This window comes from Rhinolophus sinicus, chromosome 6 (assembly GCF_057876585.1).
Source record: "Rhinolophus sinicus isolate RSI-liver-muscle chromosome 6, RSI-T2T, whole genome shotgun sequence".
Classification (NCBI taxonomy): Eukaryota; Metazoa; Chordata; class Mammalia; order Chiroptera; family Rhinolophidae; genus Rhinolophus; species Rhinolophus sinicus.
Window position 1 is genome coordinate 122541 of NC_142506.1, and position 23455 is coordinate 145995.

General features: G+C 50.5%; 1 protein-coding gene across 6 annotated transcripts in view; it reads left to right on the forward strand.

Annotated features, from left to right (window-relative positions):
- Positions 1 to 23455, forward strand: part of ARHGAP39 (Rho GTPase activating protein 39) — a 57690-nt gene that overhangs the window by 627 nt on the left and 33608 nt on the right. For all 6 annotated transcript variants that reach the window (XM_074316524.2, XM_074316525.2, XM_074316526.2 and 3 more), the window contains exon 2: positions 22613 to 22775. In XM_074316524.2, coding sequence (XP_074172625.2) covers positions 22696 to 22775 — 80 coding nt within the window. In that variant the 5' untranslated portion in view covers positions 22613 to 22695. The remainder of the gene's footprint in view (positions 1 to 22612; positions 22776 to 23455) is intronic.

Here is a 23455-nt window from a genome sequence, read left to right on the forward strand (position 1 = left end):
CGCGAGCGAGGCAGGCTGTGCGTCCTGGGGAGGCAGGACGCCTTTCGTTTGAAACCGTGCGGCCGCTGCGAGGCCGCGGCAGCTGCGGGCCTGCTCCCGCCGCTCCCTCCAGCAGCTGCTGTGGGCGCTGCGCTGCTTCGGCAGCAGAAACGCGGCGCCCCTCCCCCCGCAGCGGCGTCTGGTTCAACCAAACCTCCAGTGACCTCTGCAGAAACCTCCGGGTGTAGGGCTTCGTGCTCCTCCCCGGTGCAGACAATAGCAGATTTGTCTTTGAAGCCAGTGAGGGGAATTGAACCCTGTGTGTCCTGGGTGCCTCTGTAAACAGCAGGTGGTTCCCGGCGGCGGCTCCCCATTCACAATGAGCGAGGTGTGTTTCTCCTCGCTGGGGGAAGGGGAAGGAGATTTGATAGGAGGTGTGACTGAAGCAAGGAGACTCGTTGCATAAAGCGTCCAGGCAGACTCGATGACCCGCAAACGCTCGTTCAGTGAATGAACGGAGGCGGCCCGTCGCTCTCCCTGCCCGTACTTTGTCTAGTCAGCTGTCTTGCCAAGAGGCTGGAGGACAGAGGGCGGGTGCTGGAGCCAGACTGCCTGCCTGTGAGTTGTGACTCTTACGTTTACTGGCTTTGTGCTCAGGGCCTGTGCTTCCTCGTCTGTAAAATGGGAACAGCAAAACCAGTAATATTGGCCTCCTAGGGTGGTTGTTGAATCAAGATTGGAAAACGCTTCGTGCCTGGTACATTGTAAGTGTTCAAAAAAGTTTGGATGTCATCACTGCCGAGGTCTGTTTTCCAGGTGCATTTGCTGGGCGGCTCTCCTTCTGGTCCCCTAGCATTCCTGTCATAGCTTTCGTTAACGTGAAGTCTGTGGCTCCCTTTTCTTACACAGCAAGGTGGAGTTATATTTGGAGAAACAAGCCTTCATGAAGGTAAATGAGGAACACAGCTCACGGACTTGGATAGATTATTACATAGAGCCGTTTTTAAAAACAGTTTTAGAAAAGAAAACTAGAGAGCCACTCTGGAATACTGTAGTTCTTGCTGTCCCTGGGGGGTTAGGTGGGATTGTTGTTGACAGAAATGAGACTTAGAGCAGTTCTTGGGTAATTCTGTTTAAATTAAGCCATGCTTGTTATACAGTGTTATCCTTGTAATAGAAAATATAACTTATCGACACACTTTAAGTAACAGTGAAGACTAAGCAACAAAGTGTGAGCTTGAAGTTATCAGTGCTGTAACATCCTGTCTTGCTAAACTGTTGGAAGAAATTGGAAGAAATCAGTTGTAACTTATTTGAGAAGGAAGTGGAAAATTCTGTTTCCCAAGGAGATGGACGATCCTCTTTCTCAGATCTAGGGAAAGTGTCCCAGACTTCCCTTGGACAACCACACCTCGTCCCCGTCACCTGTGTGGTAGTAAGACTGAGGGAAACCCTTCCACTTTATGAAGAGTCTTTGGTGTTGGTGGGGTTTACGGTGAGAACGTGTGATGCTCAGAACAAAGGGTAACGAGCAGCTTCTGTGCGCACATTTTAAAGTATCTCAGGACAGATTTTGAAATGTTCCTCCCATCCTCCTCTCATGCGTGTGTGCTGGGTGGCCCGTCCTTGAACAATTTAGTAACAGTGAGCACAGTGTGTTGTTAAGGCTTCTACCTGGTTCTTTGGTGCTTTTGGGAAAAAAGAAAAGTCTGTGCGATATGTTCTCATATTGAGATAACCTAGTTTTACTAGCAAAACCCCTTTGCTGTGCCTTTTCACTGACCTGTCGTCATTGGAGCCTTTGTTGTGGCCCTCTCAACGTCAGCCATGAGTGTCCACAGCCTCAGCGCACGGCCATGTGCGCTCTGGGCTTGGGCAGCACTGACTTGCATTGGCTGCCTGCTTCCAGGTTCCTTCCGCTGCCTTTCTTGCTCCCCCAGGTGAAGTCCACTTTGTCAGTTACTGGCCTTCTCTGATACCTCCTGTCCCTGCCTCGCTGTGCCTTCCATCAGCCTTTGGGACTTGCCCCTGACAGTATCTGGCAGCTCTGCCCTGCTTCCTGAGGTTCTGTTTGACCCTCACTCCTGTCTGCTGGCCACACTGTCCCACCCTGCTGAAACAGACCTCCTCCCCTGGGCATACAGCCTGGCTCACTGCTGCTTCTGCTGTGCCCTGTCTCAGGCTTTCTGGGACCGACAGTTTACAGGACCTTGTATTTCCCTGGGACCTGAGTTTCTCAGCAGTGCCTGCCATCCTGTTCGACCCCCTCCCCCCCAAAAAAAATGTGATGTGACAAATGTATCATATGTCTGAGAGTGCTGATAATAGGAGTTGCAGCCCTGTCCTCCCTCCCATGCATAAGCTTGTGACTAAACTCAAAAACTCATGCTGGCCTTTGCCACAGTCTGTGCTGTGAAAAGAGCTTACTGGCCATGGTTAGGCTCCACGTGGTGGTGGTTTTCGGGGGTCAACATTTGGTGTGGCTTTTCCCTGTTTTCTTTGAAGTCTTCGGAATTGTCTGTGAAAACCATCCTGTTCAGCACAAGGCACGTTTTCCAGTGTCCTGAGCATTGTTAACTGTGTGCTCTGTAACTGAACAGCTAATCAACGCTCTGTTAGTTGTGCACGTATTATAACATCATAGACATGTGGCACTCTGTTCTTTCAAGGAGCTGGAGAAGGAGAAAGTTGATTGAGGCTGTGAGCCCTTCTCTGATGAAGGGCCAAAGAGTGCTCCAGACCAGGGTCTGTAAGCTGCAGCCACGGGCAGGCCCCCTGTCTGCGTTTGTAAATAAAGTTTTATTGAAACACAGCCACCCCTCCCTCTTTTCATTTTTGTATTGTCTGTGGCTGCTTTGGCAGAATTGACTACTTGCAATAGAGACTCTATGGCCCGCAAAGCCTCAACTATTTACTGTGTGGCCCATTTACAGAAGAAGGCTCTAGAAATTCAGAGGGGAAATGGTTGCGGGGGCTGTCACGTGAGGGAGAGCTTCCAGGAAGAGGTGATTCTGAGCTAAACTTGGCTCAGTAGGAGGTGAGTAGGGGGAAGGCGTTAGGAGGGGCAGCAGCACAGACACAGTAAGAAGTTGGGTTGTGTGTGGTTTGTGGGGGATAGAGGTTGTGTAAGGAATGAGGAAACAGGGATGACATGTGAATGTCTTTGAGTTCCAGGTAAATAGACTTTAGGTTTCAGTTCTCCAGCTGTTGGGGAGCCACTTCCGGTCTGAGCAGGGGCAGTCCTGAAGAAATGGGGTAGGGACATCTAAATAAATGGCAGTGATGAGCAGGACAGATTGGAGAAGGAAGAAATCCGACTCGGAGTTTCTGGGCAGCTTTCTCTGGGGAAGGTTGAGGCGACAGATTACCCCAACGTTTCAGTGACTTACGACAAGAGAGGTTTATTTCTTGTTCACGTTAAATCTGCTTGTGCCTCTTTCTGAGAGTCTTCATTCCTGGACCCGGGACCAGCCTTTGTTTGGATCATGCTATTCTTATGACAGAGAGTGGCAGAAACTCAGTGTCTCTTCAAGCTTCAGCTTAGAACTGACGGCTCAGGTTTCATGGGCCAAAGCAGGACACCTGGCCCTGCCCACCAGGGGGAGGGGATGGGTGTTCTTTCCATAGAGGGTGCAGGCTGTCCCATGGCCAGGGGCAGGATGTGGGATGTACAACCCACTTATGGGGAGGAGGTGAGCAAATAATTGGAGACAGTAGTGTGGCCCCCCCGCCCCACAGAGGACACGGAGCACCGTCCGGGATCATGTGCTGCAGCTGCCAGCTGACTTCTGCTGAGCCTCAGACCCGGGCCAGCTCCAGCCTCCATGTGTGGAAACCCTTCGGTTCTTCACTTCCGCCTCCGCCCTTTGGTGCTTTGGGACCGTCACCTGCTTGGTTGCTACCTGGAAGCTTGTCACTGGGTCCTCCCCCAACTGCCACATCCCGTTGCTCCATGTCTTGCTCATTATACCTCCTCAGTAGCTGCCAGATCCATCGTTCCTTGTCACCAGGGCCACTGGCCAAGCAGGGCCTGCGCCATGTGATTTGTCTGCAGACACGTTTGGTTGTCCCCACTAGGAGCGATGCCACTGGCAGCCAAAGCGGGAAGGCCACACATGTTGCTCAGCGCCCTTGGTGCACAGGACGGCGCCATGGCCAGTGTGCCACACCGAAGGGCAGGTCCAGGGTGTGTTCTCTTACCCTACTCTCCAAGGCCCTGGGTGCCCCAACTCGCGCATTGCTCTCTGGTGACACCCGCTCAATGCCACCAGGCCAGGCCCTGCTCCGTGGTTCCTCCTTCCCACAAAACGAGCAAAGCTTGGGTGGCCCCTTCAGCTCTGTTGGCCCTCCCTGGGGGCTGCCCCAGCAGGAGCCCGTAGCCCAGCAGGTCCCCCTGCCTGCCAGGTGCCCCCCGCGCGCCTGTGTCTGCACAAGCAGGACTTGTCTCCCACCGCACTGGCAAGTCCTAGAGGGCGCCAGACACATTTGGATGCTCAGTGTCTCCTTGTACCATTTTCTTGGTGCGTGAACACCGGTACAGATGGGTGGGTTGGGGTGCGAGTGGCCCCAGAGAAGGGTGGACAGGCCCAGGAGCAGATCCTCTGTTCATCTTCCACACGCTTGCTGCTTCCAGATACCCAGGGCCTCTTCTTGTCTCTTGCTTTCCTAAGTATGGCTTCTTTATTCTCATAGGGACGTTTTCTTTTTGTTTCCTCAAAAGTTTTGACTAGATAATATATTTGGGATTTGAAAACCCAGAGAACACTCAGGGTCACCTCCTTCCTGTCTCGGCCCCTGCGAGGCACCCACTGTACCTCCTAGAGATACTTTGTAACTATGCAAGCAGATGGGTGTATATATTCTTTTTTCCTACCCTTTTTCTTTTTAAAAGTTCCTGAATCTTGCCTTTTTTAACTGAGTATGTTTGTGAAGTCACACCCTGTGAGGACATTATTCAGTTCATTCTTTTCATGGCTGCGTCTTCTTGGGCTGTGTGGAAGCGCTAAATTTATCTAAGTAGCCCCTGGTGGTGAAGGCATGTTTTCTGCAGTTACAGAAAGGCTGCAGGTCCTGCGTTTTTGAAAATGTGTGAACGTGCCTGTAGGACTCATCCCTGGAAATGGCATATCTCTCTTTAAACACTTTATTGTTTGATCACTGTTCGCTCGTTTCTTGATGTTTTTTTTTATAGCCCACACTTTCTTCCTTTATTCATTCACTTCTCCCGATTATCTACCTACTTATATCTAAACTAATATGGTATGGTCAGATTAAATGGTTTCTCAGCTGGAATACGTTCACCTTTCACATCTTCTTGTGGGAAAGAGTGACTAGGAAAACACATCCGCACAAAATCTAGTACACAGATGTCCACAGCAGCAATATACATGAGAGCCCAAAGTGGAAACGACCCAAATGTCTGTGAACAAATGGCTGGAGAAACAAACTGTGATCTGGCTCTACAGCGGGATGGTTTTGCTAAGAAGAAGAAATGAAGTGCTGACACGCTGCAACATGGATGACCCTTGAAACATGCTGAGTGAGAGAAGCCACACATACAAGTCGACATGCTGTATGACTTCGTTTCTGTGAAGTGCCCGGAACAGGCAAATCGGTAGAGACAGAAAGCAGATTAGTGGTTGCCAGGGGCTGGGGGATGACAGCTAGGGGGTGTGGGGTTTCTTTTTGGATAATGAAAATGTCCTAAAGTTGACAGTGGGGAAGGTTGTGCAAATACTAAATATACTAAAATTGTTCACTTTGAATGGGTGGCTGGTGTCTCAGTAAAACGATTAAAAACGAGAGTGACTGGGATTTTTCAGAAGGGAGCATTCCAGAGTGGGGCCCCCCGGAAGGCCTGGGTACAGACCCCGTCCTGGGTGGTGGTGAGAAGTCCACTGGACAGCTGGGGCAAAGCAAGGCACCCTGCCCAGTTCCTGAGCTGCCGGTGTGGCTGACAGCACTGTGCTCCGGTGCAGGACAGGGCGTGACACTCCGACTCAGCCCCTGGCTAGTGCGATGGTCGCAGAGACCGCTGGGCACCTGGGCCTCTGCTGCGGTAGGCCATACTGTATCTGGCCTGTTTCTTTTCCAGGGCTGTTGTGAGGCTGAAGCATGACTGGGTTTCACAGGATCCTGGCCATTAGTGTTCTGTGTGTCTAAAGTTTTAAACACGTAATTTTAACACTGAGAAGCGACAGTCCACAGAGCATGTTTTCTGTCCTCTTGCTGACTGGTCCAAGACAAGACAAGTCCCGAGTGTAGACGGCTGCAGTGTGAACAGAATTGATGGGTGAACGAACTGTCACCTCGGCTGGAAGCCCTCGCTGGCTCCGCGTGCCGGGGCTGAGGCAGGACAGCCCCTCGTCCGGCCCTGCTCCCAGCCTGCTCTCCTTGCTGGCTGCGCCCCTCTGGTTCTGCTGCTTCTCTGCTCCTTTCTTGGAGCCCCCAGCGGCCCCGGCACTAATCAGAGTGGCTGCTGCTTCCTTACTGGTTAGCTTTGCAGTCATACTGGCCCTACGACGCTGTGGTCTTCTGCTCCGGTCCCATCCCCCATTTCCTGGGATTTCTGTGGTGGCAAGCGTGTTCTTCCTGGCAGTTAGGGCGGTGATGGGACTTACACACTGTCTGTCCGTACACGCAGGTCCCACGTTATTTGTGCGTCAGATCGCTGTGTCACTAGGAAAGGGAAATAGCTTTTGGATTCTGAAGTCCATTTTTCTGTTGAATGGCAGTGTTGGCCTTTGTTTTCTATTCTTACTTCAGCCGTGCTAGTCAGAGTCCTACTTTTTCTGACTCTGAGAAGCCCAAGAAGTAGCCTGCTGTCCCTAAAGGCTGAGAGGGTTTAAGGGTGTAATGCTCCGGGTCCCGGAAACCCTTACACACAGGAATGTGTGGAAACCACAGACAGCTATCCAGGGACAGCGCGGCCTTCCTGCCAAGGTGGCTGGGGCCCAGGACGGTGTCACTCAGCGCAGAGCAGGGCCCCTCTCCATTGCTTTGGTGGGACTTGACATTCGCAGCTGTGTTTGCCAGGCCCACCCTTGTTCATCCTGTTTCACCTGCTGTGTGCCAGCCACTTGCCAGTTTATCCTGACATTTGAGACAGACAGGCTCCTGGTGGGGACCCGGGAATGGGTTGTGTGGCCTCCCGTGGGAAGCAGGGGTGGAGGCGGGCATTGGGCCTTGGGGAGACCCCTAGGGTAGCTGCTGGCCTGTTGGGGGTGTGGAGTTTAGGCTTTATGGAGGCGGGGGAATCTCTCTAGAAGGAGAGTATCCGTGACCAAGTCTTCCAGTGTTCACCATGCAAAGGAACAGCGCCTCGGGTGGGAAGGGGCCCAGTGAGGAAGAGGTAGGCGGGGCATGTGCCAAGCTGAGAACTCATACTGCCTCCTACCGGGGAGCACCCCGCTTCTGGGGTCCCACCTGTTGTGGTCAGGGTGTAGGTAAGCCCAGCGAGCCGTTCTGCAAGTCTCTCTTAGCTCCCACCTCCTTTCCGGAAGGACTCACAAGAACATGCCATCCACATTTGATCATTCTATTTTAAATGAGAAATTATTTGCAAGTGTCTGGACTAGATGCCTGTTGGCAGCACTGCACGGCTGGCTGGGAAATCGCAGGGCAGGGGCTCCATCAGTGTCCCTCTGAGCCCAGTGTGGTGGTCCCCACGGAGAATGGGACACATGACACAGACCTCACTTCCTGCTAACCGTGGAGTCCTCAAAGAGTGCCAGCTGCAGGAATTTAGACTGGAGTTGGCATGCGCTTGGCATGTGGACGGCCCCGATGGGTGTTCAGAGAAGCTTGGTGGCCCTGACGTTTGATGACGCTGCACGCTTCCAAGCGTGAGCCTGGTGGTCAGGGTGTCCTGTGTGAGGGGGCACTGCTGGCAGCATTGCTGGAGTCGGATTGGGTCGCCGTGCCTCTCCCATTCATCCATTCCCCGGAGTGCTGGGTGGTGGTGCTGGGGCTGGTGGTGCAGGGGTGGAGCCCCTGCCTCTGAAGCTCAGAGTCTGGTATGGGGAACAGACTACGCAGTTGACAGCTGTGGTATATCCCCTGAAGGATGGGCATGGGGTTGTGAGAGCAAACCTAGGGCACCCTATTTAGATGGGATGGGATTGGGGGGGAGCCTGGGCCAGGGCAGGCAGCCGTCCAGACCCTGTCCACTGCACCAGCTGTGGAAGGACTTACCGCATGGACACAGGTTCAGGTGAGTGTTCAGCAGAGGTGTCGGGTCGATGAGGCTTGGTGGCTTGGTGTGGAGGGTGATGGGACAGGTACCTGGTCTCAGGTGCTGCTGTCCTGCTTGTCTGTGAACTGTTATGGTCCAGTCCTTGTTATGTCAGATTCGGAGCCAAGCTTCTGATGACAGAGACCAGCTCTCAGGAGGTGGGGGCTGTGTGGGAAGGTGTCTCAGGTGAGAAGACTGACAGCCATGAGGCAGGTGGGTCCTGTGAAGAGAGGGACACAGCACAGAGTGAGGGCCTCAGAGAGGAGCCACAGACGTGCAGGATAGCAGGTACCTGCGGTAGATGCACTGTCCAGGAGAAGTCCAGAAGAAAGAGGTGACAAATCAGGAGGAAACAGGACAGCAGGGGCTGGTCTCGGAGGGTCAGCCTTGGAGTAGGAGGGGACCGAGGGGATGGAGGACTGCTGTCCACAGAGCAGGCCCCCCAAATGTAGTGAAGGGAAGGGGCCCCAGCAGGTGGCTTGTCAGCCACCACACAGGAGCAGGGGACCCTGGAAGCACTTCCAAACTGACAAAATGAACTCTAACTCAGCCAAAGAACCTGCCAACTGTCAAGTGGAATGAAGGACTTTCAAAATTTACTTCCCACCTACCCTTTTTCAGGAAAAAGAAAGAATGGGGACCCGGGAAAAGGCTCTCGCACCCACGGGCACCTCGCTCAGGGGGACAGGCTTGTCGGGAGGACCCTGTTCTCAGCCGCTTCCACATGGTCCAAGCTGGGCACTTGTTGGTCGTGCTGCCCGAGCTCCGGCCGGCCGGCCGCCTGCGCGCCATGGGCTTCTGGGCTGTCTGGGGCGTCGGAGCACAGTTCTCTACGAGCCCAGCTGCTTCCTAGACTGTATTGAAAACAGACGGGCTGCTGGAGTGGGACCTTTCTGAGGGCTGGTGTGAAGAGTGGTCCCTGTCAGCGTGGGGAAAGCGTGGCACAGCAGTTTCTGGGCCCCTCTCCATCACCCCCCGCAAGCTGTAGGCTGTCAGCTCCAGCCTGCACCTCTCAGCAAACAGCGTCTTGGAGTTGCAGCTGCAGTCAGGCCCTGGGCCCGATATTTGCTGCCTCCTGCACTGGCTCTGCTGGTCAGTGCACACCTGCTGGGCTGTTTCAGCAGGACAGCTCTTGACCTCTCCCGCTGACTGCCACTCCGCTGGCCTCCTGCCGGCTCTGTGAAGCCCGTCCTCCACGGCCTGTGCCTAGGCCACCAGCACCAGCTGCACGCCTCCTCAGTCACCTCACCCTGGCTTGCTGCCCCTCCACTCGTGCCTGTGACAAGTCTTGTTACTCAAGACTCTGGTCAACTTGCTGCGAACCAGGGCTGTTGGAGACCTCCTTTTCCTCTCCCCTCCGCTTCCCTCCACCTCCCCTCCCCTCCCCTCTCCTTTTCCTCTTGCCACAGCAGTTATGGGGCCTGAATAGCCCCCGGAGGGCTCTACCAGTTACGGGCTGCAGCCCGGCTTTAGTGATAAGAGACCTATTGCTCCCCTCACGTGGCTTCTTCATGAGGGATCTGGCTTCAGGGGTGGCTGGATCCAAGTGTCAGGTGCTGTTTCTCCTTTTCCCCATGTTTTATTCTTGCCTCCTTGTGTCTTTCCGAGAAGCCTCCCCCCAGTGGGAACAGTGGCCCAACAGCTTCAGGCCCCAGCCCCGTGCTGGTGCTTCCAGCCGGCAGTGGTGAGTGGTGCCACCTCAGTGCTGAGCCCATCCGGGTTGGGGTGCAGGTGAGGGGGGCTACTCATACACCTAGAGGGCCCCAGGAGTGGGTTTTGGAGAGGAGGGGAGGCGACAGAAGCTTAGACAGATGGGCCCCCAGCCCCTGTGATGCTCGCAGGCCCAATGGCAGCAGCAGGAGCTTTGAACTCGAGCTCAGACTTGGGCGAGACCTATCTCTGACGGGATGCTGGCTCAGGTTCCAGCTGCTCACTGTGGGCTATGGGGAGTCATTGCCGTGGCCCCTCCCCTGTCTGTATAGTCACCCTGTCCTCCAGGTCACAGGCCTGGAAGTTGTTCCTGGAGGGTCAGGACCGGGCCAGGTGCAGTGGGGCATGTCCCCCAAGGGTGTGAGGAGCAGCCACTGGGCCCCAGCAGGCCTGCGGCTGTTGCTCACATGCATGGTCTGAGCTGCCAGCCCTGTGTGCAGGACGGCGGGTCCACCTCAGCACCCACCTGGGAGCACGTGAGGAGTGGTACCAGGCCCAGGAACAGATTGCAGTTTCCTGGGCTGACAACAGACCCCATCAGGAGCCAGCACAGAGCGTCTTCTGTTCCAGAACCCGCGTGGGAACTTGGAATCAGGAACCTTCTCGCCCACTCATGACTGGAACTTGCCTACAGTGGGAGGATTGGATGGTGGTTCGGGGCCCCCCATAGCATGGGGTGTAGGCGATTCATCTTGTCCTGCTTTGGGTGTGTCCCTCGCCTGCCAGCTGTCTGGGCTGTCCGACTCTTGCCTCTCTTGGTTGCTGTCTACTCATCTGAGGGACGAAGCCTAAGGTCGGGGGACGGCCGGCCGCACACGCGAGCCCCAGGCCGTAAGGGTCCACAGGGAGGCAGAGGTGTGTACAGCTGCTGAGAGTGTGATGGGTGTTCAGCAGAGGGCAGCTGTGGTCACGTCAAGTGAATTGTTCACCTGTACTTCTGTCCCATGTGTGCCAGGCGCTCTCGGAGCTATAGGAGGAAAGGAGACAGTTGTAGGGGCTGGGGAGGCACTGACGTCAGGGGAGCTCAACAGGCCCGCGCCAGAGGGGTAGCCTAGGTACTCAGTGAGCACTGAGCCCCATTTCTTCACACACACGCCGGGTTCTGGAGTTGGCCACTTCCCGACGGGGACATGTCACCGAGAGGCCCGGGTCCCCAAGGGGCAGCATGTGGCCGAGGGGCGCGGAGCCCTCAGGTCCGGGAAGGTCAGGGCTGCTCCACTGTCATCCAAGTGGTCTTAGCTGGGATGGCTTTCAAGGTCACGAATCTCCTTCTAGTGAGGGGTCTGCATGGCACATTCTGGGGGGCTTCAGCCACGAGCTCCCTTTCCCATCCTTTTATTAAATCACTCATGAAACAGGCAGCAGGTCCACAGTGGGAAATTGTGAAGTAGATGGTCTTCTAGGCCCGTGGCAGGCGTCCATCTGCACACTGCCACCCCACTGGAGGCTGGCAGCGCCCTCCACGCACGGGCAAGGGAGAGGTGACCAGAAACAGCTGAGAACTGGAGAAACAGTTATGGGGACATTCTGAGCAAAGTTGCAGTAAACACTTATAAAAATGAAAACATTCTGTTTTATCAGAAATACAATTTTAAAAGTAAGTTCAGATGACAAAAGGAGAGCATGAAAGTACAGAAAGGAAGCAGTCAAAAAGCAGGGTGAGAGAGATGGCCTGTGCACATGAAAAATGGTTCAAACCCCACTGTTAAGAGCAGAGGCTCACTTCAGATCAAGAGACCAGATGCGCAGCGTGTGCTGGCGGGGCGGATGGTCCAGGGCAGCTTGTCACGGTCCTTTTCTGGATTTCCAGCTTTCCCATGTAATTTTAGGAGTTTCATTTACCTCACCACCCTCCATTTCCTCCTGGGGGCCTCTCCTTTTAATGGCTATAGCCTTAGGCGGGCCCGGCCTCCTGGGTCATCCCTTTGTCCTGTCACTGTGGCTGGCTCTGGCCAGAGAGCAGTGACAGGTGAGAGGAACCCTTACACACTTGGCCTGAGCATTTCCCACATTCCTCTGCCTGTCACACCCTTAAGCCATTTTTTTTTTCATTCAAAAGCAGACTGCTATTGAGAAATCAGCCAGTTGGTTCATTTAGTGTTTGCTGACTCGCTGAGCAAAGGTTTAGGCACTGGGGGTGCAGGAGTGAGTGGAGGGCATATCCTAATTCAGTGTACTTTTTAAACAGTCGCGATGGCATTGGAGTCGTAAGAAAAGCATTTTCTGATGCAAAGTGCTGGTGGCTCCCCTTCCTTCTTTCACAGAGACACAGGTCTTCTGTCCTGGTGCTTGAGGTCACTGTGCTACTTCCAGACGCCCCTTGCTGAACCCCCCTTTCACCCTGTGGGGCTGAGGCACCCGGATGGTGTCTCCACCGTGTGGGGCTCGCCGATGCCCTCTGACCCTGTGGGCACGAGAAGGGGTGAGAGGAGTGTTCCTGTTGGAGTCAGGGCACCCTGGCAGGACTGAGGGCGGCGGCCCCCATCACAGAGCCTCGTCACGGCTGTCTTCCTTTCTCTCCAAGCCCAGTGGGGCAGCGCCATGCTCATGGAGGGTTTTGGGAACAAGCCAGGACCCTGGTGGCGGACTGTTCCTGGTCACGGGCCAGCTTCTCTGTTCCGACCACTGGCATATGAACAGATAGATAGTTTGTCCTCTCTGAATGGTCCCACAGGGGCCCCTGGTACTGTGTTGTTGATGAGAGACGCCCAGGAAGGCAAGGAGGGCAGGGCCATGGCTTTGCTCGAGGTGGCCGTGTGAGCCCTGGGCATCTTTGTGTCCTGATTGCCTGTTTTGTGACCTCTGTCGACCAATCAGAAGCCACATGCCATCCTGAGCGGCCACACCACTGTCAGATTCACTTTGCGTTGTATGAGGTAGCTCCAAACACGTGTCCTTTCTCTGTGGGCTGGGGTCGGACACCTTTCCGGGGAAAGGTTTGGAAAGCTGGTCCTGTCCTGCGAGCTGACGCTGAGGCTTGCTGACCTTCTTTCTAACCGTAAGGACGGCATCCTTTGGAGGAGGGGAGCCAGTGAGAACAGCTGCTGCAGAGGCGCAGATGCGGAAATGCCAACCCATCCTGGTCGCCCAGCGGGAGAATGGGGCATTGTGCCTGCTGCTCAGAGCCAAGCTTTCAGATGTGAAACTGAGATGCAGTCATTGTTTAGAACTTGGAAAACTTATTAAAACAGTATTGAGAATGAAACTTAGGCCTTCTGGAAATGATGGCTGAGTCAAGACTTGTTTATTCTGTTTCCCTCCATGAAACTCACTGAAATGAACAAAAAGAATGAAAAATAGGGAACAAGATTTAAGCCAGAGGAGGATGTCAGCCAGTCGGGGTGGAGGGGTGAAAGGCGGCGCCTTGAGCAGGGCTGAGCTTGCGCTGAACAAAGAGGACTTTTAGGGACACCAGTGACCACATCGACTTGACAGAATGGGGGCTGTGGTTAGGGTGGGCCTTGGGAGAAACCGGCCGTGGGTGGGTGTCTGCTGAGGGAGGTGAGCCAAAAGAGGAAAGCTCAGGTGTTCCACCTGCATTTTCTACAAGATCCAAACGCTTAAGGGGGGAAATGGGAAAGATGAGAAGGGAAATTGCAACTCGCTATGGAGCTGCCCACCTCTGGCAGTTCCTCGGGTCTTGTTACCTGCTGACTATGGGCCAAGAATAGGGGCCTCTGCTCTCCGGTGACACGGTTTCCAGAGACGACCTTGCAGGCAGACGGTCTCCCTGAAGAGCTGTCGCTGCAGGAGGACCTTCTGTGTACCCGATGGAGCCCACCTTCCTGCCCTCCCAGCCATGACTGCAGCCCCAGTGGTCCTTCCGACACCTTCAAGAGCCCCTCTTGCTGGAGCAAGCGGGAAGGGACTGTGTGGTACAGATAGCTGGCCGAGAGTGCAGCCTGCGGGGTCTTCCTCGGAGCCCTTCACGCGCACGCCCTCACCTCACACAGCCCTGTCAGGTGGCAGTGCAGGTCTCTGTCTTCAGTTTGAGGCTGGTTTCTGTCACTTGCAACCCAAAAAAGTTCCTAATAGCAGCAACTCATTTTCAGAGCAGAGCCGGTAAGAAAATTGGGCGATAGAGCATTCTGGAATGACACATGTGATTTGAGTCTGCCCTAACTCCTGTCCCTTTCCTTCTGTAAAGATGAGCCATAATCAGGAGACAACATGAGACCCTTACGTAGAAAAAGAGAAGGAAAAGGGTAGTGACTAAAATGAAACGGCTGGTGAAGAAGACACGTAGAGGAAGAATTAACCCAGGAAACAGAAGGAAATTTTAGATAGCACCTTCTCTGTGTACCAGGAAATATAAATTCAACATACTTAAATAGAAAAGAGCTCAAAGAAAACACAAGACAGCAGAAGGAGAGAAAGTGAGCTGGCAGAACTGAGAAAGAAAATTACAGACAAAAAAACCATTACGAACATGAGTGCCCAATTAGCAACAGCAAATAACAGGATGGATTCTGCTGAAAAAGAAGTGGTCACCAGAGGATAGGCTGCTTGGGAAAAACATGCTGCGCATAGAGAAGCAGACAGGAACATGGTCAGAGAAGACCAGTGGTCAGAGCAGACCAGAGCGGGAGGATGCAGGGAGACCTGGGGGCTGCAGCGAGTGCTGGGGTCAGAAAACAGGCGGCGTCCAGGCTGTGAGAGGGCATGTAAAGCAGGACCTCCCTGGAGTGCAGGTGGGGAGATTTTGCATGTTGAGAGGGTGCATCATGTTTCTGGAAAAATTGGATGCAAAGTGACCAGAGCCAGGATGAGACCTGGTAAATTCACAGAATCCTTTGTACAAGCACCACCTGCCCCATTCACTGTAGAGCAGAGGCAGCATGCTGCTGTCCAGGAACTCATCTTGAGCCAGGCCTCAGGATGGGCACCCCGCCTGGCTGAGGTGTGTGCCAGGCGTTCCGCTCTGCAGCTTGGGAAGGAAGGCCACGGGGGAGAGTCATGCCCTTTCCAGAGGGCACAGTATCTACACAGATGTTTTCTTGCAGGGAAGAGGTGTGTTCTCCCCACTTTGTTTATTTAGTCATTTTATATTTGTATGGACTTTTGGATATTTACTTTATACTTTGGCTTATCATCCATTGTAATTTTTCCTTTTCTCAAATTGCTCCAGCTTTGGTCATTGGGAGCTCTTTCAGTTGGCTTCATTGTCCCTTTGACAGATCCCATTTTGTGGGGCTTTGTTTTTGTTTTAGTTCTTCTTTACATCTTGTGGTTTCCTGCCCCAGTTATTTTACCTGTCTGTCCAGGGATTCCTGGTTTCTGTTATTGAAGAATGGTGTTAGAGCCAAGATCTGGGCACTGGGTGTGCCCGTTGCTGTGGGCTGCTGTTCTAGGCCTTCTCAGCGGACAGAGCAAGGACATCTGTGTGTGGGTGTTGACCTGCGTACACACACATGGCCATCTGTGTAGGTACCCACAATGGCAGTATCATCTTTGCCACCCACAAATGTCCCATGTGCTCTGCTCACCCATTCAACCTTCCTCCCTACCCAGAATCACTGAACAAACACTTCAAATCCTTAGTTATGCAGCACACCAAAATAAATTCCTGGCAGACATAGGAGTGTGTTTTTTCAGTAAAGTTTTGTTTAGTCTGTGTCAAGGATGTGGTAGTGGCTAACAAAACAAACATCATCTCAGCCCTCACAGAGCTTACTCTCTGGTGGGGGAGACGAATGAAATATCACAGGTATAATGATTTACTTGTGTAACTATACAATACTAAACAAAAATACTTGGACCTCCACCTATGCAGAAGGTAGAGTAACAGGGATGAGATTTACCATCACACCTGGAACTAATAAAAAGCTGGACAAGATATATGAAACCTTAGTTTTTAAACTTTGGGTATGAGGTGACAAAGTACAGTGATTCCTGTGAGACGAGAATCAAGCAAGATGAGGCCGATGCTTTCCCCAGCTTTCTGCATTAGGGAGTTTCCAGGTTGTGTTGTAAGGAGTCGGAGCCTGGCAGACTCCCTGAGTCCAGGAGATAGAACTCCGAGTCCATGGTGACCAAGGTGGCTAGAGTTTACAGGGAATGTACCAGACAGCGGAGAGCTGCAAACAGAACTTGGAGATGTGCAGAGGATCTCCCTTAGTTTCCAGCAGTGTTGGTCAGTATAAAGCTATGAGAAGACTACCAGAGGCCAGGGATAGGATCACACAGAAGGACTAGAGGGAACAGTACTCAGAGCTCTCCCAGTGCCATGGATGGGGCCTTGTCATCAGGCAGCCTGAAAACCTTCAGAACTCACAGGGCATTGGAGAACAATTAGCCCAGAATAAATGCTGCTCTGGTGCCCTAACCAAAAGTTGTACACTGTTTCCAAGTAACTGTGTCCCAGAACACAGCTCAGTACTATTTATAGGAACACAAAAATACACAGCTTCCAAAGGGGCAAAATTTACAATGTCAGGCATCCATTAAAAAATTACCAGGCATGGAAAGAAACAACCCATACTGCAGTGAAAAGTCAATCAAAAGTGATGTAAAACTGTCTTAGATTGTAGGTTGAGCAGACAAGATCCTTAACATAGTCATTATATTTGCATTCCATATACTCAAAGAGCTAAGGGAAATATTCGTCACATTAGGTAAAGACATCGTGAAATAAAGACAACTGAAAAAATCCAAAATCCAAATTAAACTTCCAGAGTTGAAACTAAACTGTCTGAATGCAAAACACACTGGATGGGGATAATTGGCAGATTGGGCGTTGCAGAAGAAAAGATCAGTGAACTTGAAGACAAAGCAGTAAGAACAATCCAAACTAAAACAAGGAGAGGAAATTTTAAACAAAAGTAAAAAAGAGCATGACTGAGATGTGGGACAGCTGGCAGAGGACTGATGTTAGTGTCATTGGAGTTCCTAAGTGGGAGGGAGGGACAGAAAAACTGAAGAAATGATAGCTGAACAGCTTCCAGATTTGATGAAAACTATAAATCTAGATTGAGCAATCTTAACAAATCCTAAGCACGAGAAACATGCATACAGCTAGCTACACAAGGCACATCATAACCAGACTGCTGGAAACCAGCGATAAACAGAAAAGCCTTAAAAGCAGCCAGAAAAAAGGACACAGGTTCCCTGTGGTATCCAAAAGTACAGCTTGTGGATAAAGCCTTCCATACGCTAAAATGGCATAAAGCAAAGAAGCAGTTAAACCTTAAGACACAACTTGCTGACAGATGCACAGACTTAAGTCTAGGTGAGGCACAGATACTCAGAGACAGTTCACAGCTATGGGGCTTGATGCTGAGTGTGGTTCCCGGGAAAGGAGCTGGCAGGGGCCACTCTCCCTGCTCTCTGTGCCCGCTGCCTCTATAACACTGCCTGCAAAACAAACGCTGAATGCTGGTTTTGCTGGTTTTGCTTTTCACTTTTTTTTTTTTTTGGTAAAAGCGACAGTCTTCGGATTTCTTTGCTTTTTCTACACCCCCCCACACACACACACGGGCAACACAGCAGCCCTTGGCAGCCCAGCTCCAGGGAAAGCCGTTGTTCACAATCTTTTCAGTAGAGGGCACGGCTCACTGGCCCATGTAGGAATCCAGGAGCACGGCCCAACCACCTGAGTCCCCAGGCCAGCCCAGATTTCTTTCCATTAGCAAGAACAGGTACTAATGTAGGTCTTTCGTAAAAGGGGAGTGATAAAGCAAGCTTTCAAGAACTGAGCAAAAACCTGTATTACACACAGAGCAACAAAGATACAGATGACAGCAGATTTCTCTTTGGAAACAATGCCAGTGAGGAGATGGTGGAGCATCATGTGCAAGTACTAAATGAAAACTCAACTTACGGTTCTATACCAGTGTAAATAACTTTCTAAAGATAATTATTTACCAGTAATAACAATGTAGCAGAGTTGGGAGTGGAGGGGTTTACAACATACATAGAATAAAATATGACAAAAATGTCACAAAGGCCCAGAGAGGAGAAAGGGCAAACTCATATACTTGAAGTGGTAGAACTTCACTTAAAGATAGACTATGATAAATTTAATATGGACACTACACACCCAAAAGTATCTACTAAAATAGCAAAACAATGATTACATACAACTGACAACAGTAGCGATAAAATTTGAATCACATAAAATAGTTAATCCGAAAGAAGGCAGGTAAAGAGGAAAAGGGGGAGCAAAGAATAGATGGGACAAACAAAACAAGTAGCAAAATGGTGGATTTCAACTTAGCCATGTCAATGATCATAATTCAAGATGGTTTACATACCCCAATTAAAAGGCAGAGATTGTCAGATTGCAGTACCAAAATACATACTGGCTACAATAAACCCACCTTAAATATAAAGACACAAATAGGTTAAAAGTAAAAGGAAGGCAAAATATATACAATTCTAACACGAAGGGAAAGAAAGCTGGAGTTGCTATAGTAATAACCAAACATTCTGATTTCACAGCAAAGAAAAGTATACCAGGTAAAGTTATTTCATAATGATAAAGAGGTTAATTCATCAAGAACACACCAGAAATTTAATGCATCTAATACCAGATGTTATAAAACATATGAAACAATAACCGATATAACTGCAAAGAGAAATGGACAAATCCACAATTATCATCAGAGCTCCCAAGACCCCTTTCTTAGTGACTAATAGAATAGGCAGACAGGGGATTAGTATTGGCGCTGTCAACCAGCCCGACCTGATCGGCATCTATAGAACACTCCACCTAACAGCATGCTTTTTCCAGTGCATGTGAAATATTTACCAAGACAGACCATTTTTCTGCACCATAGGTATTCTGACAAAAGTGGAATTAAATTGGAAACCAATAAAAATATCTGGAAAATCAGGTATTGGGAAAGTAAAAATCATAACCGCTGTATAATTCATGAGTCAAAGGAGGAATCAGAAGGGCAATTGCAAGCTTTTGAAGTGGATGAAAATACAGCATATCAGAATTTGTGGGATGTCAAGAAAGCTGTACTGAGGGAAATTTAATAACCCTAAATACCTAGAGTGGATGAACATTTTAAAAGGTTGCGAGTCTCTGAATTAAATCTCTACCTTAAACTACAAAAATTAAATCCAAAAGAATGCAAAGAAAAGAAATAATACAGATCAGAGTGGGAATTAATCAAACAAAGCAGAAAAACAATAGAACTGGTAACGTCAAAGCTGTTATTATTATTATTATTATTATTATTATTATTATTATTTAAACAAGATCAATACAGTTGACAAACTTCTGGCTAGACTGATTAGATAAACAAGTGAAAAGACATGAATTACCATTACTAAAAAAGAAAGTGGAGGCGTCACTACAGATTCTATTGATCTTAAAAGAATATTAAAGGAATAGTGCAACACCTTTATGCTAATTTGACAACTTATATGAAATGAACAAATTCCTTGAAAGAGAAAAAATACTAAAGCTCACTCAAGAAGAAATTCAAAACATGGTTAGCTCTATTAAATACATTCAATTTTTAATTAAAAACCTTCCCACAAAGAAAACTACATGTCCAGATGGCTTCACTGGGGCGTTGTACCAAACATCTAAGGAAGAAATAGCAATTCTACACGAACTGTCTCTGAAAATTGAGAGGAGGGAATACTTCTCGACTCATTTTATTATGCAACTATTATCCTGATACCAAAATTAGACAAAGACAATACAAGAAGAAAAAAGTACAGACTAATCTCCCTCATGAACATATATGCAAAAATTCTTAACATTTGAGCAAATCAAATCAAATGATATGTAAAAACGATAATAATATCATGACCAGTTGGGATTTGTTTAAGGGATGTAGGGTTGGTTTAGCATTAGAAAATTAATCAGTGGAATTCAACTATTATGAAACTAAAAAAGAAAAATTGTGATAATTTCAAATAGACAACATGAAAGCATTTTACAAAATCTAACATCCATTCCTGTTTTTTTAAAAATTCAGCAAAATTAGGAATTCAAGGAAATTTTTTCAACCCAGCAGGGCATTTATCCAAACCCTACAGCCAGCATCATACTTAACAGTGAAACATTAGATGCTTTCCCCTAAGATTAGGAACAAGGCAAGGATGTTCCCTCAATCCCATTCTATTAAACATCGTACTGGATGTTCTAGCCAGTGTAATAAGGAAAGAAAAGGAAATAAAATGACCTAGATTGGAAAGGGAGAAGTAAGATTGTCAGTGTTCACTGTTGACATGATTGTCTATGTAGAAATTTTTTTTTTTATTTTTTTTTATTGAGGAACACTGTGTTTTTCCAGGGCCCATCAGCTCCAAGTCAAGTCGTCCTTCAGTCTAGTTGTGGAGGGCACAGCTCACCGGCCCTTTTGGGAATCGAACCGGCAACCCTGCCGTCAGGAGCCCACACTCTAACCAACTGAGCCATCCAGCCGCCCCTATGTATAAATTGTAATGAAATCTGCCAAAGGGGGGGGGCAGTTAGAACTAAAAAGTAAGTTTACCAGGTACAAGACCTGTGTTAGCAACAAACGGAAATTGGTTTGTATTTTGCTAGCATCAAAAATATGAAATAATTATGAATAAATTTGCATAAATACGTGTGCAAGATATGTACACTAAAAACTACCAAATGTTGCTGAAGGTAGACCTGACTAAATGGAGGGATACGACATGTTCACAGATTAGAAGATTCGATATTGTTGTGATGTTAGTTTTCCTCATATTGATGTACAGCTGCAACATAACCTCGATCAAAATCCCAGCAGGCTGTATTGTAGAAACTGAGAAGCTGATTCTGAAATTTATCTGCAAGTGCAAAGGACCTAGAATAATTAAAACAACTTCAAACCCGAAGAGCTGAGTTGGAAAATTAACACTACCTGATTCAGACCCAGGACATTTTTGGTCACCAAGACATGGTCAGCTGTTTTCTCGCAGACAAACAAATTAGAAGCCTTTGAGTTTCATTTTTGAAGCTGGCCTTCCTGGTACTGCAGGTCCTCCAATTAGGCATTTCATTCAGTTCGGTTCGTTCAGTTCGTTTCGGTTGATGAGATGCTGCAGGAGCCTACCTCTTGTTTGTATCACTTAGCCTGTGGTAATGTTGGTGAGGACTTCCTGTTGTCTTCAGCCTTCAAACTGGCGCGTGGATGTTCAAGGGGAATTTTTCCTGCAGGAGGGCGTCGTCTGGCTAGTGGATGACCCGCAGCGCTGTAGTCGGACTGGGCCTTAGAGAACGTGTCTGGCCTGCAGTGTGCCCTCCTCATGCTCTGCCGACTGGCTGTGCCCTCACCTCAGGCTCTCACCCTGTTTAACTAATGTCCCCTGGAATAGCCGCTAGGATCTGTGCACTGGCATATTATGGGGAGGGCCCTATCCTGATGCCAGCTGGGATGGAGACAGGGAGCAAGGAGGCAAGTGCCCCAGCCATGCTCCTGTCACTCATTTATGCAGACTTCTTACTGCCAGGAGGCATCCTGCAGAAAAGTGTGAGAGCATAGGCCTGGGGCTCCATGGTCGTTTACAGCCAGCACTCGCGCAACCGGTGCCTCTGCGGGGGCGGCATGGCGCCCTGGGCTCCTCCCCGCCGGCAAGGCTGCAGTTGCTGCTTCCTAACAGCGGAGGGCGACCTTCCAGATTTGGGCCTGATAAGGGACCATGCTGTGTTCATCCACTCGTCTCGCCCTCTGTGCGGGGGGCTTCACTCAGGTTTTTGGGAGGACCCTGCGTGCACTTGCGTGCCCACTCTGTGATGGACGGTTGGTGCTTTCTTGTTTTGGCCGTTGTGACCAGGGCTGCTGGGAGCTCGACAGGTCCTCTGCCAGCCTCCGTCCTTGGACCCGGGAGTCCGGGAGGGGCCGGGGGCTGGGGTGTCTGCAGGTTGGGCAGTGCCGTGCTGGGCCCCAGGGGGTGACCGGCCTCTGCAGGGTTCCTTTTCCATTTCAGCCAATTGGCGGGCATTCTAGTCCCCGTTGTTTCTAGGACTTGTTAATAAATGGTGAAAGTAGTTCTTTGTCAGATCAGGCATCCACACACATGTACGTGTGTGTAATGTATTGCGCGTATCCTAGGTCGCACATATTTCCCATTTTGGACTCGCCTTTTTACTCATCGTGGAGTATTGATAAACAGAGGTTCTCAGTTTTATCATAGTTCAATTTATTAGTTTTTCTATTGTGGTTAGTTAGTGTGTTTTAGTGTCTGATTAAGACCACACATTTTTCTTTCCGTGTTTTTTCTACAAGCCTTACTGTTTTACTTTTCACACTTCGAGCTGCAGTTTGTCTAGAATTGAGTTCTTGTATTGGATGAGGAGGGGTCAACGTTCATTTTTTTCCCTCGTTTACATGCAGTCGGCACAACAGTGTCGTTGAGAGCCTACGCATTGTCACAAGTCACTGCCCAGCATTTAGTCTTGGGCACTGCCTGTTGGGCCGGCCGGGCTTCACCACGTTGCCACATGATCGCCAGCTGGGTGGTGCCATCAGTGGGCAGCTTGCTGGGGCCAGCTAACAAGGGGTCTGGGTGCCTTCCTGGCCTGGCAGGGGTGGGATCCCGGCTCGGGTTTGGGGCAGGGCCCAGGGGGGCTCAGAACACAGCTCACGACTGGGTTCCTCGCTCTCACCAGCGCTGGGCTGTGAGGGGCTGGGCTGCACTGTTACAGGTTCTGAAGCCCGAATGTGTGATAAGGTGTTTTTTGCATTCATGTGCTGACACACTTCTGCTCTGTTGCAGGGCTGCGCCTTCCCGACTGATGCTGGAGGGGACATCCTGACGACCCTCTGAGACTGTCCCCGGGTCCTCAGGAGAAGACTGCAATGTCCCAGGCACAGGAGTATGAATGCGAGAGCCACAATGCCGCGGTGCAGGAGCCTCGGGTTCCAGGATCAAGCACGAGGTGAGGAGACGCGTCGTGCCGCGGAAGTGACGGAGGACTAGTGAGGGACGCACGTCTGTCCTTCCCTCACAGAGGGAACCGAAGCTCAGCCGGTGCTCCGTGGTGGGCTGGGCTGCCGTCCGCCTGCACATAGCAGGACTGGGCACACTTTCCTTGCAGAAGTGACTTGTGCTTGCTTCTGAATTGGGCGTTCCCCAGTGGAAGCCCAGTCCCCAGGCATAGCCCCCATTTTCTGCCACAGTCACGATGCGGAGGGACCGAGGAAGGGGCTTCTTGTGGAGGTGGGGGTGGCTGGCCAGGCTAGACACCCTGCAGGCCATGTGGCTGGGCCCAGTTCCTTATGCCCTCTCTGGGCATCGACAGATCCACAGCAAGGCAAGTTGCCATACTTCATCTTTTTTATTCTCTGATTTTTAACTTTATTTGGAAATAATTCATGCTTACAGGAAAGTAGCAAGAACAGGAACGGTGCACTGTACACCCATGTCCCCTAACCCAGATTCACCCTTTGTGGCCGCTGTGTGCTCCTCCCCTACCCCCGCACATGGTGTTTTCTCTGCGTCATCGCCAGCGGGTCACAGATGTCATGGGCCATTGTTTGGTCTCAGCACCCAGGACAGTGTCACTGTGAGTGAACCTGTGCTGGTGGGAGGCTTCCGTCTCCTCTGTGCCCAGTTTTT